The sequence below is a fragment of the Bubalus bubalis genome, chromosome 1, assembly GCF_019923935.1.
Source record: "Bubalus bubalis isolate 160015118507 breed Murrah chromosome 1, NDDB_SH_1, whole genome shotgun sequence".
NCBI classification, from domain to species: domain Eukaryota; kingdom Metazoa; phylum Chordata; class Mammalia; order Artiodactyla; family Bovidae; genus Bubalus; species Bubalus bubalis.
Window position 1 is genome coordinate 171,656,601 of NC_059157.1, and position 14,629 is coordinate 171,671,229.

General features: G+C 40.3%; 1 protein-coding gene and 1 non-coding gene across 3 annotated transcripts in view; one reads left to right on the top strand and one right to left on the bottom strand.

The window, feature by feature from the left end:
* The window catches only part of GK5 (glycerol kinase 5), a 79,150-nt gene that overhangs the window by 18,525 nt on the left and 45,996 nt on the right, over positions 1-14,629 (top strand). The window contains exon 1 of one of the 2 annotated variants that reach the window (XM_006078017.4): positions 2,784-2,911. The exons of the other annotated variant lie outside the window; for it this stretch is intronic. Within the exon in view, the coding sequence (XP_006078079.1) occupies positions 2,901-2,911 (11 nt within the window). The 5' untranslated portion in view covers positions 2,784-2,900. Of the gene's footprint in view, positions 1-2,783; positions 2,912-14,629 lie in introns of those variants that run through there. 2 annotated transcript variants of the gene reach the window in all.
* On the bottom strand, positions 13,751-13,822 carry TRNAH-GUG. Its single transcript has one exon. It is a non-coding gene; the product is annotated as a tRNA-His (tRNA).

Sequence of the window (14,629 nt, forward strand, 5' to 3'; positions counted from 1 at the left end):
GGATCTCCTTGCAGTCCAAGATTTACTTCAGAGCTTAAGACACACTGAGAGTGAAGAGATTAGAAAAAGATGTTTCATGCAAGTGGAAATGGAAAGCTGGGGTAACAGTATTCATATCAGACAAAATAGACTTTAAAACAAAATATATACCAAGACATTATTTAGGGCATTAAATAATGATAAAGGGAGGATTCTCAATCTAAGAGGAGGATATTAGACTTGTTAATGTATATACACCCAACACAGGAGCACCTAAATATATAAAGTAAATATTAATGGATATAAAGGGAGAAATTGACAGTAATAAAATAATAATAGAGAACTTGAATACCCCAGTTACATTTATGAATAGATCAGACAAAAAACCAATAAGGAAACAATGGGCTTAAATGACATATTAGGCCAGATGGACTTAATAAATATCTATAGAACATTCCATTCAAAAATAGCACAGTACCCGTTCTCAAGGGCATATGGAACATTCTCCAGGATAGATCACATGCTAGGCCACAAGAAAAATCTCAGTAAATTCAAGAAGATTGAAATTAAGTCCAGCCTCTTTTCTGACCACAACAATAAGAAACTAGAAATCAATTGCATGAGTAAAACTGGTAAAAATACAAACAAATGGAGACTGAAAACACACTACCCAAAAGCCATTGGGTCAATAAAGAAAGAAGAAATTAAAAAAATACCTTGGGATGAATGAAAAATGTAGAAATACAACCTTATAAAATCTACAGGACACAGCAAAAATGATTCTAACAGGGAAATCTATAGTGATAGAAGCCTCCTTCAAGAAACAAGAAAAATCAAATAAATAACCTAACTTTCCATCTAAAGCAACAAAAAAGAACAGAGCACAAAGTCAGTAGAAAGAAGAAAATAATAGAGTGGAAATAGAATAGAGACCAAAATAAAAAAAAGAAAAGATAAACCAAGAGCTGTAGTTTTTGAAAAGATAAACAAAATTGATGAACTTTAGCCAGACTTATAAATCAAAAGAGTGCTCAAATGTAAAGAAAATAAGAAATGAGAAAGAAATTACACCTAATATCACAGAAATACAATCATAAGAGAATACAGCAAACAGTAATATGCCAACAAACTGGATAACATAGAGTAAGTGAATAAATTCCTAGAAACACAGTTTTCCAAGACTACGTCAGGAATAAATAGAAAATCTGAATAGATTGTTTATTAGTATTGAATCAGCAAAGGACTCCCAACTAACAAAAGTCTGGGACTAGATGACTTCACAGGGCAATTCTACCAAAATTTTAAGAAGAGTTAATATCTGTAGCCTTCTCAAACAGTTTCAAAAAATTAAAGAGGAGAGAACACTTCTCACCTCATCCTGTGAGGCCAGCATTACCCTGATACCAAAATCAGATAAAGATACTATAAAAAAAATTACAGGCCAATATCTCTGATACAATAGATGCAAGAATCCACAACAAAATATGAGCAAACCAAATCAGCAGTATATAAAAAAAAAAATCATACATCATGATCAAGTAGTATTTATTCTAGGAATGCAAATGTGGTTTAATATCTGCAAATCAATTGACATGATTAACAAAATCAAGGATAAAAATCACATGATCATCTCAATAGATTCAGAATAAGCATTTGGCAAAACTCAATATGCATTCATGATAAAAGCTCTGAACAAAGTTGGTATAGAAGGAAGAAACATCACCATAATAAAGGCCATGGGACAAATCAACACCTGGTATCATACTCAGTGGTGAAAAGCTGAAAGCATTTCCTCTAAGATCAGGAACAGATGAGGATGCCCACTCTTGCCATTTCTATTTAATATAGTATTGGAAGTCTTAGCCACAGCAATCAGACAAGAAAAAGAAATAAAAGGCATTTAAATTGGAAGGAAAGAAGTTAAACTACCACTGTTTGCAGATGATATAATACTATATAAAGGAAAATCTTGGACTCCACCAAAAAAAAGAAAAAACCTGTTTGAACTAATAAATGAATTCAATAAAGTTTCAGAATACCACATGAATGTACAGAAATTTGTTGCATTTCTATAGACTAATAAGAAAAGAATTCAATTTATAATCAAATCAAAAAGAATAAAATATCTAGGAATAAATTTAATGAAGGAAGTGAAAGACCTGTATTCTGAAACCTATAAGACATTGATGAGGGAAATTGAAGACAATAGAAATAAATGGAAAAATATCTCATGTTTGTGAGTTAGAAGAATTAATACTATTAAAATACCCATACTACCCAAAACAGTCTACAGATCTAATACAGTCCCTATCAAAATACCTATGACATTTTTCACAGAACTAAAACAAATAATCTTAAAATTTGTATGAAACCAAAAAAGACCCTGAATAGTAAAGCAGTCGTGAGCATAAAGAACAAAGTTGCAGGTCATGGTCTCTGACCTCAGACTATAACTACAAGGCTAAAGTAATCAAAGCAATGTGGTACCAGCACAAAAACAGACACGTAGAATAAAGAGCCCAGAAATAAACCCATGCACACATGGTCAGTTAATCTATAGTAAAGGAGGCAAAAATATATAATTTTTTTAAAAGAGACTCTTCAATAAGTGCTGTTGGGAAAGCTCGTCAGATACACATAAAAGAATGAAGTTAGAACATTTTCTCACCCCACTTACAAAAATTAACTCAAAATGAATTAAAGACCTAAATGAAAGGCCTAAAATCATAAAACTGAAAGAAAACATAGGCAGTTCACTCTTTGACACTGGTTAAGGCTTTGTTTCTTTGGTTCTGTTTCTTCAGGTGAGGGGGAAAAAAGGAAAAATAAACAAATGGGAGCTAATCAAACTCAAAAGCTTTTGCACAGAAGGAAACCATCATGAAACAAGGAACCCACCAAATGGGAGAAGATAGTTGCAAATGATAGTCTGGTAAGGGTTTAATATCCAAAATGTAAAAAGGACTCATACAACACAATATATTTTCTGGTGGTTCAGACGGTAAAGAATCCGCCTGCAATGTGGGAGACCTGGGTTTGATCCCTGGCTTGGGAAGATCCCCTGGAGAAGGTAATGGCTACCCACTCCAGTATATTCTTGCCTGGGGAATTCCATGGACTGTATAGTCCATGGGGTCGTAAAGAGTCTGACACGACTGAGCAGTTTCCATTTCACTTCATACACCACAATATGAAAAAAATAGCCAATCCAATTTAAAAATGGGCAGAAAATCTTAACAGACATTTTTCTAAAGAAGACATACAGATGGCAAACATATACATGAAAAGATGCTCAACATCACTTATCAGGGAAATGCAATTCCGAATCACAGGATGTCACTTCACATGTATTAGAATGACTGTTGCCAAAAAGATAAAAAGTAACAACTGTTGGGAACCCTTGTGTACTGTTGGTGAGAATGTAAATTGGTGCAGCCACTATGGAAATCAGTATGGAAGTTCTTTAAAAATTAAGAACTAAAAAAAAAATTAAGAACTACCATATGACTCAGCAGCCTTCCCAGATAGTACAGTGGTAAAGAATCCACCTGCCAAGCAGGAGATGTGGGTTCAATCCCTGGGTTGGGAATATCCCCTGGAGAAAGAAATGGCAACCACTTCCAATATATTCTTGCTTAGGATTTCCCATGGATGGATAAGCCTGGTGGGCTACAGTCCATGGGGGTCACAAAGAGTGGGACACAACTTAGCGATGGAACAACAAGAAGCAGTCCCACTCCTGGGTATTTATCTAATGAAAATATTGATTTGAAAAGATAGTCACCTCAGTGCTTATGGCAGCATTATTTACAGTGGCCAAGACATGGAAGCACCCTACATGTCCGTTAACAGATGTAAGGATAAATAAGTTATAATATATCAATCAACTTTGAATATTTATTGGAAGGACTAATTCCAAAGCTGAAGCGCCAGTCCTTTGGCCACCTGATGTGAAATGCTGACTCATTGGAAAAGACTCTGATGCTGAGAAAGATTGAAGGCAAAAGGAGAAGGGGGCGGCAGAGGGTGAGATGGCTAGATAATACTGACTCAATAAACATGAATTTGAGCAAACTCCAGGAGAGAGTGGAGGACAGAGGAGCCTGGCATGCTGCACTCCATGGGGTCGCAAAGAGGTGGACACAGCTTAGTGACTGAACAACAGCAAATATACATAGAGAACTGTTCACGTAAAATTATACAATATTATCTATTCTGCTTGGTGAAATAAGTTAGAGAAAGACAAGTCCTGCGTTTTCACTTACTATGCAGAACAAATGAATCAAATATGCAAACAAATGAACCAATGTAACTAGACAGAAACAGGCTCACCAATACAGAGAATAAACTAGTGGTTACCAGAGGGGAGAGGTGTGAGGGTTCAGCCAAAAATAGGTGAAGGAGATTAAGAGTTACAAAATACCAGTTAAAAAATACCAAGTTACAAGGATGTTATGTGCAGCACAGGGTATAGAGACCATATTTGATAATATCTTTCTATGGATTTTATTCTATAAAAATATTGAATTAATGTGTTATCTACCTGAAACTAATATAATATTGCAAGTCACATATACTTCAGGAAAAAATTGTTTAATTTAAAAAATTTTCCAGTATTACTGCTTTTGATCTTTGGGAGGACATGACAGAAATTGTAGAGAATATGAGAAGGAATGAGCTAGGTGGCGATGAGGGTGAGTGGAAGGAAACACTATAAAGAGTTCGATTTGGCATGTGAATTTCCCCCAGACAGGTGGTGCATTTCCTCCGGATAGATACTCTTTCTTTCAGAGCATAATCTGTATTACAGGTTGATGCCTGCATCTGCAGTTGCCCCATACCCTCATCCTCACCCCGACTTTCCACCTAGTGTCTTGGACACAAGTTAGTACATGAGTCAGGTGAAGGAGTAAGTGAATTCAAGTCTTCTGTGGGGATCAGTGTTTCTAACCAGTGGCACTGTTGCCATTTTAGGCCAGATAGTTTGTTCTTGGGGGACATCCTGGGCATCGTAGGGTGTTTAGCAGCCTCCCTGGCCTCTACCCATTAGATACCATTAGCACCCCGCTTCCTAAGTTTCCCTACTAAAAATGTTTCCACATGTTACTACATGTGCCTGGGAGACAGAGAACTCCCAGTTGAGAACCACTGATGTAGATGAAGCGTGAAGAATTACGTGTGTTCTCTGGTAGAGATTATATAGATAGAAGAGATGAAGGCTGAGGATTTGTACAATGAGTTTCTCCCCCCTTCCCACCCCCCCAACTGATTTTTTAATTTATTTATGGACACACTGAGTGGCATGCAGGATATTAGTTCTAGGACCAGGGATCAAACCCAGGCCCCCTGCAGTGGAAATGTGGAGTCTTAACCCCTGGAACACCAGGGAAGTCCCACCGACCCCCCAGTTTAAAGGGAATCAGAATGTCGGTGCTGGCAATTCAGAACCTAGGCAAACTGGCGAAGTAGATGGTGTGGAAGTGGCGGCAGGAGAGTGTTCCTAGGGATAGCTAATTGCAAGCGTCACGTTTAGTTGGATTTGGAAATTGGGTTACTGGCCACAGAGATTGCTTTCATCAGAACCTGCAAAGCAAGGTCATTTGTGGCAGCAAGTTTACCCTAGTTGGAGGCAAAGATTTTATGCAGCAGTAGAACCATACTGCCTCACTTTTAGGAGAAATAGAGTCAGATTCCAAGACAGTTCATTTCCCTTACTGGGGCTGCTGTTGTACTGTTTTCCTAAAGCAGTTAACTGTGGATTTTCTTCTTTGCTGTCTTTTTGTGAGATATCTGTATTCTTTTATGAGTTTTGAAAACTTCGTGGGAACTGAAACACTGGATATTTTCCTGCAAAACCCAGACACATAAGGCTTCCTGCATTTTTGGTTTTGTTTTTGAAATATCATAATATATTTATTTCCATGAAATTCAATCCTCATCTTTCATCTTACAAAATATTTTTTAATATAAATTTATTTATTTTAATTGGAGGCTAATTACTTGACAATATTGTATTGGTTTTGCCGTATATCAACATGAATCCACCACGGGTGTGCACGTGTTCCCCATCCTGAACCCCCCTCCCTCCTCCCTCCCCGTACCATCCCTCTGGGTCATCCCAGTGCACCAGTCCCAAGCAACCAGTATCATGCATCGAACCTGGACTGGCGATTCGTTTCATATATGATATTATACATGTTTCAATGCCATTCTCCCAAATCATCCCACCCTCTCCCTCTGCCACATCCTGCATCTTTTATAATTCCTTAAAATAATGGAGTTTTATTCTGTTCCCTGGTTCCCATGAGCCATGGTGACGTATAATGCTGGCAGGTTCTACAGGTCCCCAACAAACAGCTGAGACACAGCATAGGAACAGGCCCAGCCCTGAGCCAACATGAAGCACGTCTTCATTTTTGAGAGAAAAAGAGAGGCAGGTTTGACCCTGTGGAACCACCTGTTCATTCCACTCACAGCCAGCACCTCGTCCTCTTCACAGCTCACTGTTTTCCCTCCTGTGTCCATAGTACATTCTGTTGTTGTGGCCATAGAAACATTGTTTTCCTTAGAATTGATGTTAGGAAGTCTAAAACTTTGAACGTTCTTTTTATTTTTTCCTCCTCATTTTCCCCCCTTCAGATGCCAGGAAACTCATTTGTTACCTTTTTTTTTTTCCCTCAGTCCTTGTTTTCTTCATATGCTTCAGGTTACACATTTTTTCATATATTTGATCAGTGTTTGTGGTTAGCCTGTTTTCTAAAACAACTGTAACTATCTCTTCCATTTTGATTGTTCTAAAAAAAAAAATCCTGAGTTGTTTTCTTTCTTCTGTCACTGTGTCTCTCAGGGAAGCTTCTACCAACTAACCTCGGACCAGGGAGTGTGCCAATTAGTAGTATAAACCATGAGTCGTTGCGTCGCAGTTCACTCAGTAACTGGCTCATTGAAAGTAAAGCATTGGGCTGACTACTGAATTGAATATAAAGACAAATCAGAACAGCAGCACTCTAGGAATTTATACTCTGGTGATGCAAGTATTGAAATTGCTCTATGTTCCTCCAGCACCACATACATCTTTTATTGTGGCACTTGCTACTTATGTTAATGGTTCTCACTAATTATTTATGATACAAAATGTATTTAGAGCCACAGAATAGTATACTGTGTTAGAGAGGGCTCCAGCAATTCGTTTACAATATTGCCTTTTCTGCTTTCCCTCCATTTCTCCACAGATAGAGTGAAGGCAAACCTAAGTCACTGCTAAGTGAATGTTGAAACATGAGTTATTACTCCCTGTGCTACAACTGCATCAGCCTGCTGATGTTTCTTGAACACTTTCCTAGCTGCAGGCTTTGCACCTGCTCCTCCCCTTGCCTGCAGCTATCTTACCCAAGACATTACCTTTCTTTTCACTTGGACCTCATCTCAAAGAGCATTTCTAAGGAACCTTCCCTGACTGTTTTATTAGATTGGTGCAAATGTAATTATGGTTTCGGACTGTGAATTTTAAATCATTATAATTAGGCTCAAACACATTGATCAAAATAGGAATCATTGTAGTCAGCACTTATTTGCCAATGAGAAGTAAGTTTGTTAATTCCTACAGCATAAAAAGTTGTGCTTCAGGATTTGACGAACTCTTGGAAAGCATTTTCTGCATCCTGCTGGTCATGGGAGTGTTTTTTCTGCAAAAAGTTATCGAGGTGCTTGAAGAAGTGGTAGTCGGTTGGCAAGAGATCAGGTGAATATGAAGGATGAATATTCAGATGACTATGAAGCCCAGTTTGTTCAACTTTTGAAGTGTTGGTTGTCCAGTGTGCCATCGGTCCTTCCTGTTGACCAGTCCTGTCTTCAGGCATTGTAGTTTTTGGTGCATCTCATTGATTTGTTGAACATACTTGGCAGATGTAAAGGTTTCTCCAGGATGTGGAAAGCTGTGGTGGTTCATACGGGCAGAAGACCATCAAACAGTGACCGTGACCTTTGTTTGGTGCAAGTTTGATTTGGCTATGGAAGGTTCTTTGGGGCTTCTTGGTCCAGCCACTGAGCTGGTCATAGCCAGTTGACATATACAATCCCCTTTGCATCACATGTCACAGTCCGATAGAGAAATAGTTCGTTGTTGTTGCATAGAATAAGAAAAGATGACACTTCAAAAGGACGATTTTTTTTTTTTTCAGTCAGCTCACAAGGCACCCACTTACTGAGCTTTTTCACCTTTTAAATTTGTTTCAAATGCTGAACAACCTTAGACAGGTCGACATTGAGTTCTTTGGCAGCTTCTCATGTAGTTGTACAAGGCTCAGCTTTGAAGATTGCTCTCGATTGGTCTGTTGTCAACTTCCAATGGCCAGCCTCTATGCCCTGCGTCTTCAGGGCTCTCGTCTCCTTTGCAAAACTTCCTGAACCCCCACTGCATGGTACAGTCTAGCAGTTTCTGGGCCAAGTGCGTTGTTGATGTTGTGAGTTGACCCATTTTGAACTCAAGAAAATCTCTAGAATTTCCTTTTTGTCTAACAGCGTTTCACTAGTCTAAAATAAATATAAAATAAACAGAAAGTGATAAGTCATTAGCAAAAAAAAATGTGAGAAATGCACATAAAAATGATATATAACATAACCACATTTATGTAGAATGTATTCCAATATCAAATGGCAAAAACCGCAGTTAACTTTTGCACCAACCTAATGCCTCCCTATAACTTGACCATTATATTTTCTTCATATTGTTCATCACTAAAAATTTTCATATCTAAAATCACTTCATATCTAAAAACTTTATTTACTTATTAACATTTTTTAAAAATTATATTTCTCTCATAAAAGAGGTTCCATGACTGTTGGGACTTTTGTCTGTCGTGTCCTGCCTGGGTCCCTCACACCTAGAACAGTACCTGGCATATGTAGTCTCTCAGGGCTTTGACTAAGATGAACCTGGAAAGGAAGGCAGGGCTCTGGACCAGAGAAGGCCATTGGCTGTGGTAAAGAGTTTGCCCCTTATAAGCAGTGGGAAACTATCAAAAGCTGTTAGGCCGGAGAGTAATGTTATCAATTTTATATTTTGAAAGAATATTCTTTTTCTAGCTTTTTTTTTTTTTTTTTTACTTTTTGGCCATACTATGCAACTTATAGGTTCCTAGTTCCCTGTCCAGGGATCAAATCCATGCCCTTGGCAGTGAAAATGCAGAGTTGTAACCATTGGACCAGGGAATTTCCTAGAAAGAATACATTTTTTCTTTTAATTGCAGGATAATTGCTTAACAATGTTGTGTTGGTTTCTGCCATATAAAAATGAGAATCAACCATAGTGTGTGTATGTGTGTATCCCCTGTGTCTTAAGCGTTCCCCCCACCCCTCTTGGTTGTCACAGAGCACCAGGTTGAGCTCCTTGTGTTATATAGCAACTTCCCAGTAACTATCTGTTTTACACATGATAATGTATATATTTCAATGCCACTCTCAAGTAGCAAGAACAGTGGATATGAGGTCAGTAAGGGTGAGACTAAGAAGTCTCTTTGAAGGCTATTGCTTATTCAGGTCTTTGATCTCATATCAAAAAGTCACCTCATCCCCAATTACTCTGTTCCTTTACCATGCCAGTGTTTTCAAAGCATATTCATTGTATGAAATTATGTGTTTTATTTATTAACTCATTTGTTTTTCAACCCCAACTAGAATGTAAGCTCCAGAGATTTAAGGGATCTCTTTGAGGACCTCGGAGAAGGCAATGGCACCCTACTCCGGTGCTCTTGCCTGGAAAATCCCATGGATAGAGGAGCCTGGTGGGCTGCAGTCCATGGGGTCACGAAGAGTCGGACACAACTGAGCAACTTAACTAACTTTGAGGAGTTAGGATGAACCTTCCCTACCCAAGTGTTTGGCTGTAGCAGCGGAAAGATACCATTAGCTCAGGAGTGACACACCAGAGGGAGAGGAGCAGCAGGTCTGGTTAGACGTGTTGCATTTGAGATGGCGTGAGCAATCTTTGTTTTGTTTTGTTTTAGCTTTACTGATAGACGTGCAGAACTTCCCCAACCAGGGATTGAACCTGTGCCCCCTGCATTGGAAGCATGGAGTCCTAACCACTGAACCACCAGGGAAGCCCAGTCTTGGGAGATAGGAGGAAGGCAGTTATTTATTTGTGAGGGGATAGAACTTAAGTGAGAGACTGGCCCTAGAGATGAGGATTGGGAGAGTCCATGAGTGTGGGTCAGGTTTCTGAGAGAGCAGCTAGTTAAAAAGAGAAGGAGACTACAGATGCAGCCCTCAGCAAACACCAGCATGTACCTGGCAGTCAACAGAAGAAAAATCTGCAGAGAAGACTCAAGAGACGTGCTTAGAAAGACAAGAGGAGAAACAGTGCAGTGGTACCATGGAGACAGGAAAGTGACTGTTCTAGAAAGGAGGAAGTGATCATCTGAAGCCAGTATTGCAGAAAGGTCAAGTCAGATGATGGAAAAGGATCCTGTAAATCTGGGAATTAGAAATACATTAGGGGGAATTTCCTGGCAGTCCAGTGGTTAGGGCTCTGCACTTTCACTGCCAAGGGTGTGTGTTTAATCCCTGGTTCAGGAACTAAGATCCCACAAGCCACGCTGCCAAAGAAATAGAAAGGAATATATTGGTGGCCATGGTGAATATAATTTTCATGAATGATTGGGAATCTAAACTGCATTCAAATTGTATGTAGTTGAGATAGTGAGAGGATGAGGAAACACCAAGAGGGCTTAGCTGGATGGGGAGGCATCCTGCATCAGGAATTTTGGTTTTGGTCAAAGATAGGGAGATTTAAGCGTATTTAGAGAAAAGACAGCTGAAGGAATGTGTGTGAAATGAAGTAGTAGAAGAGAGGAAAGCATGGATACCGAGAGTCCAAATGGAGGTGCCAGCCTTAGTCTTGGAGAAAGAAAGCTTCTCCTCTGGACCAAGAGAGAGACCCACAATGGCTGAAGGTGTAGCTGGTGGAGGAGTGGGGAGTAGAGGAAGGTCCTTCCCTGTGTCCTGACTTCCTTTGAGAAACAAGAAGCCAGTGGTGGCCTAGGGCTTGAGAAATCTGGTGAATATTTAGATGGGCCCTTGAGGGGGAATGGAGAGGAAACTGATTAGGGATACGAGAAAGACTTGCATCAGTTTTAGTGACTCTGAGGGAGGAGATTAGCTTATATCTCATAAGTAGGGTCTGGTACCAATTAACAAGGCTATATGACTTTTTTCCAGCTTCTCTCAGCAGTTCTGACATTGAAAGTGAACCCAGAAGAAAGAGTGATCCCAGGTTAGGTATTGAAAAGGTAGGTAGGTAACTTGAAAGTCCAGGGGTAGAGAGTGACATCACCACAATAGTGGAGTGGGAAGCTGTAGAGATTGGTCCCTCCACCACAGCAACTGCTGATTGGGAAAGATTGGAACAAGCTCTTTCAGAACTCTGGAACCTGACCTGTCCTGATATTAACTTGCAGATTGCTGGGTGAAGGTAGAGACCCCTGTCCTTGGGGAAGAGACGGCATGTGCCACCAGCTCCATTCTTCAGCCCTACTGCATATGTGGGGAAGGCAGCCCACCTCCCAGGACGGAGGGCAGGTGCCAGGGCAGGTCATGGGAATCTTGTCCCACAAAGATTTGGGGTTCCTAGTGGCTCTAGTGGTAAAGAACCTGCCTGCCAGTGCAGGAGACATAAGAGACACAGGTTCGATCCCTGGGTCAGGAAGATCCCCTGGATGAGGGTTTGGCAACCCTCTCCAGTATTCTTGCCTGGAAAAATCCCATGGACAGAGGAACCTGGTGGGCTACAGTCCATAGGGTCACAAAGAGTCGGACATGACTGAAGAGACTTAGCATGCACACATGCGGAACCTATTGAATAGAGTGAAGTAAGTCAGAAAGAGAAAAACAAATTCATATATTTTTATAATTAAAAATTAAATTAATTGAAAACTAATGCCTACATATGGAATCTAGAAAAATGGTACTGATGAACCTATTTGCAGGGCAGGAATAGAGACGCAGATGTAGAAAACAGATGTGTGGACACAGTGGGGGAAGAAGGTGGGACAAATTGAGAGAGTAGCGTTGGTGCATATGTATACTGCCACGTGTGAAATAGCTAGTGGGAATCTGCTGTATAGCACAGGGAGCTCAGATCAGGGCTTTGTGACAACCTAGAGGGGTGGGATGGGGGGCTAGATGGGAGGGAGGCTCAAGGGAGAGGAGATACATGTATACTTAAGGCTCATTCACATTGTTGTACAGCAGAAACCAACAACGTTGTAAACCAATTATCCTCCAATTAAAACCGAACTTAAAACAATTGGGCCTATATACTCTGGTGGATTTTGCAACGCCCTGCAGAACTGGCACAGATGCTTACCTAGGCTCTGGCCCTCAGCTACAGTGGCTTCCTTTGGCACATCGCTTGGAAGATTTAAAGGGCCAGTACCTTTTTTGGGATTTGGGGGCCGCACATTTTAGAAAATGTGTGTCAGATCACTAGCTGATCACATAGGAAAGATAACAGAAGCTTCAGAAACATCAGTGACCACACATCACAAGGAATACACAGGTTGCAAAACCAGTTTGGAAAAGTCACAAACTGATAGCTGCAGCTCTCAGTTAAGAAAGAATTGGCAATAACCGAGGAGTGGGAAAAACAGATTTCTAGAGCTACCACGTTTATTTTCAAAAGAATGAAATTTTAAAGTATCTCACTGAGGGACCTCCCTGGTGGTCCAGTAGTTAAGAATCTGCCTGCCAATGCAGGGGACATGGATTCTATCTCTGGTTGGGGAATTAAGATCCCACATGCCTCAGAGCAACTAAGCCCGAGTGCTGCAACTACTGAGCCCACGTGCAGCAAGGAAAGATCTGTATGATGCAGTGAAGACCCCACATGCCGCAACTAAGACCAACACAGCCAAATACATACATACATACATAAATAAACTTAAAAAATATAAAAAGAGAAGAATCTCACTGACGTGAGTTAAAAACTAGTTGTAAGGAATGTTGGATAGATTTATCTTTTACAAACTGAAATTATGTATGAAGGTATAAAATTACACATTACAAATAGTATAAAACCATACAGTTCAGAATTCATGCCTTTTCTTAAAACCACTTTCAACTCCCTTAATTGCTCTGCCTTTCCCGTAAACAGCCCCTCTGTATTCAGCCTCACAAGTTATTAAAGCAAGATGTGTTTTTGTATATTAAACTAACAAGAAAATCAGTGTGGGTGAGATTATGGCAAATTTGTTTCAGTCATGCATTGCTGTCATATTCTATACTATATTCATGCTTGCTTCATATCAAATTGACACCTCCAAATACTTATCAAGGAAAACTGATGTTCTGCACTCCTGCATGCAGCACCTGGTAGGGACACCCTAACTGAGAAGGCATTTGACTGTGTGGCATCAGAAGTTATTAGAACAGTCACTATGCGGTACTGATTACCAGATCAAATATAGCAAGTTTCGCCACATTTAAGGAGCTGGAAAATTGTCTTACTCTTTGATTCAGTAATCTCACACATAAAAGTGGGGGAGATTTGGGGGAATAGCCCAATAAAAGCAACAGTAGTGCCTTGGCAGTCACTTTTGGAAATAGGGTCATTGAAAATGTAGTTATTTAATTAGGATGAGGTGTTAATGCAGTAGGGTGAAGTGTAGTCACTCAGCCATGTCCCCGTGGACTGTAGGCCACCAGGCTCCTCTGTCCATGGGATTCTCCAGGCAAGAATACTGGATTGGGTTGCCATTTCCTTCTCCAGGGGATCTTCCCAACCCAGGGATTGAACCTGGGTCTTCCGCATCACAGGCAGATGCTTTACCCTCTGAGCCACCAGGGAAGAACTCTTCATCAAATGTGACTGATTTCCTCATGAGAAGCAGACACAGGGACACCACCATGTGAAGAAGGAGGATAGGAGAGATGTGGCTATGAGCCAGGGGACGCCAGAGATTGCTGCAAACCCCCGAATCCCTGGGTTGGGAAGGTCCCCTGGAGAAGGGAATGGCTACCCACTCCAGTGTTCTGGCCTGGAAAATTCCATGGACAGAGGATCCTGGTGGGCTACAGTCCATGGTGTCGGAAAGAGTCAACCATGACTGAGTGACTAATCCACACTACCAGAAACTAGGCATAGATGAGGGCAGACTCCCTTATGGGTTCCAGAGGGAGCATGGCCCTACCAACACAATAATTTTGGACTTCTAGCCTCCAGAACTGGGAGATAATAAAGTGCTATTCTTTTAGCCTCCCAGTTTGTGATACTTTGTTATGGCAATCCATAAAAACTAGGGAGCCATGACCAGACAATGAGGAAAGAAGAGTCTTTTCAACAAAGGATACTGAGAAAACTGGACATCCACATGCAAAAGAATGAAGTGAGACCCTTACCATATACCAAATATAAAAATTAAGTCAAGGGACTTCCCTGGTGGTCCTGTGGTTGGGACTTTGCACTCCCACTCTGGGGGGCACAAATTCAGTCTCTGGTTGGGAACTAGAATCCCGCATACCATGCAGCCAAAAAATTTTAAAAAATAAAAATTCATTAAAGAAAAGGTAACTAAAAATGGATCAATGAATAAATTTAAAATGCAAATCTATAAAGCTCTTATAAGAAAATGTAGAGGGAATCTTCATCACTGTG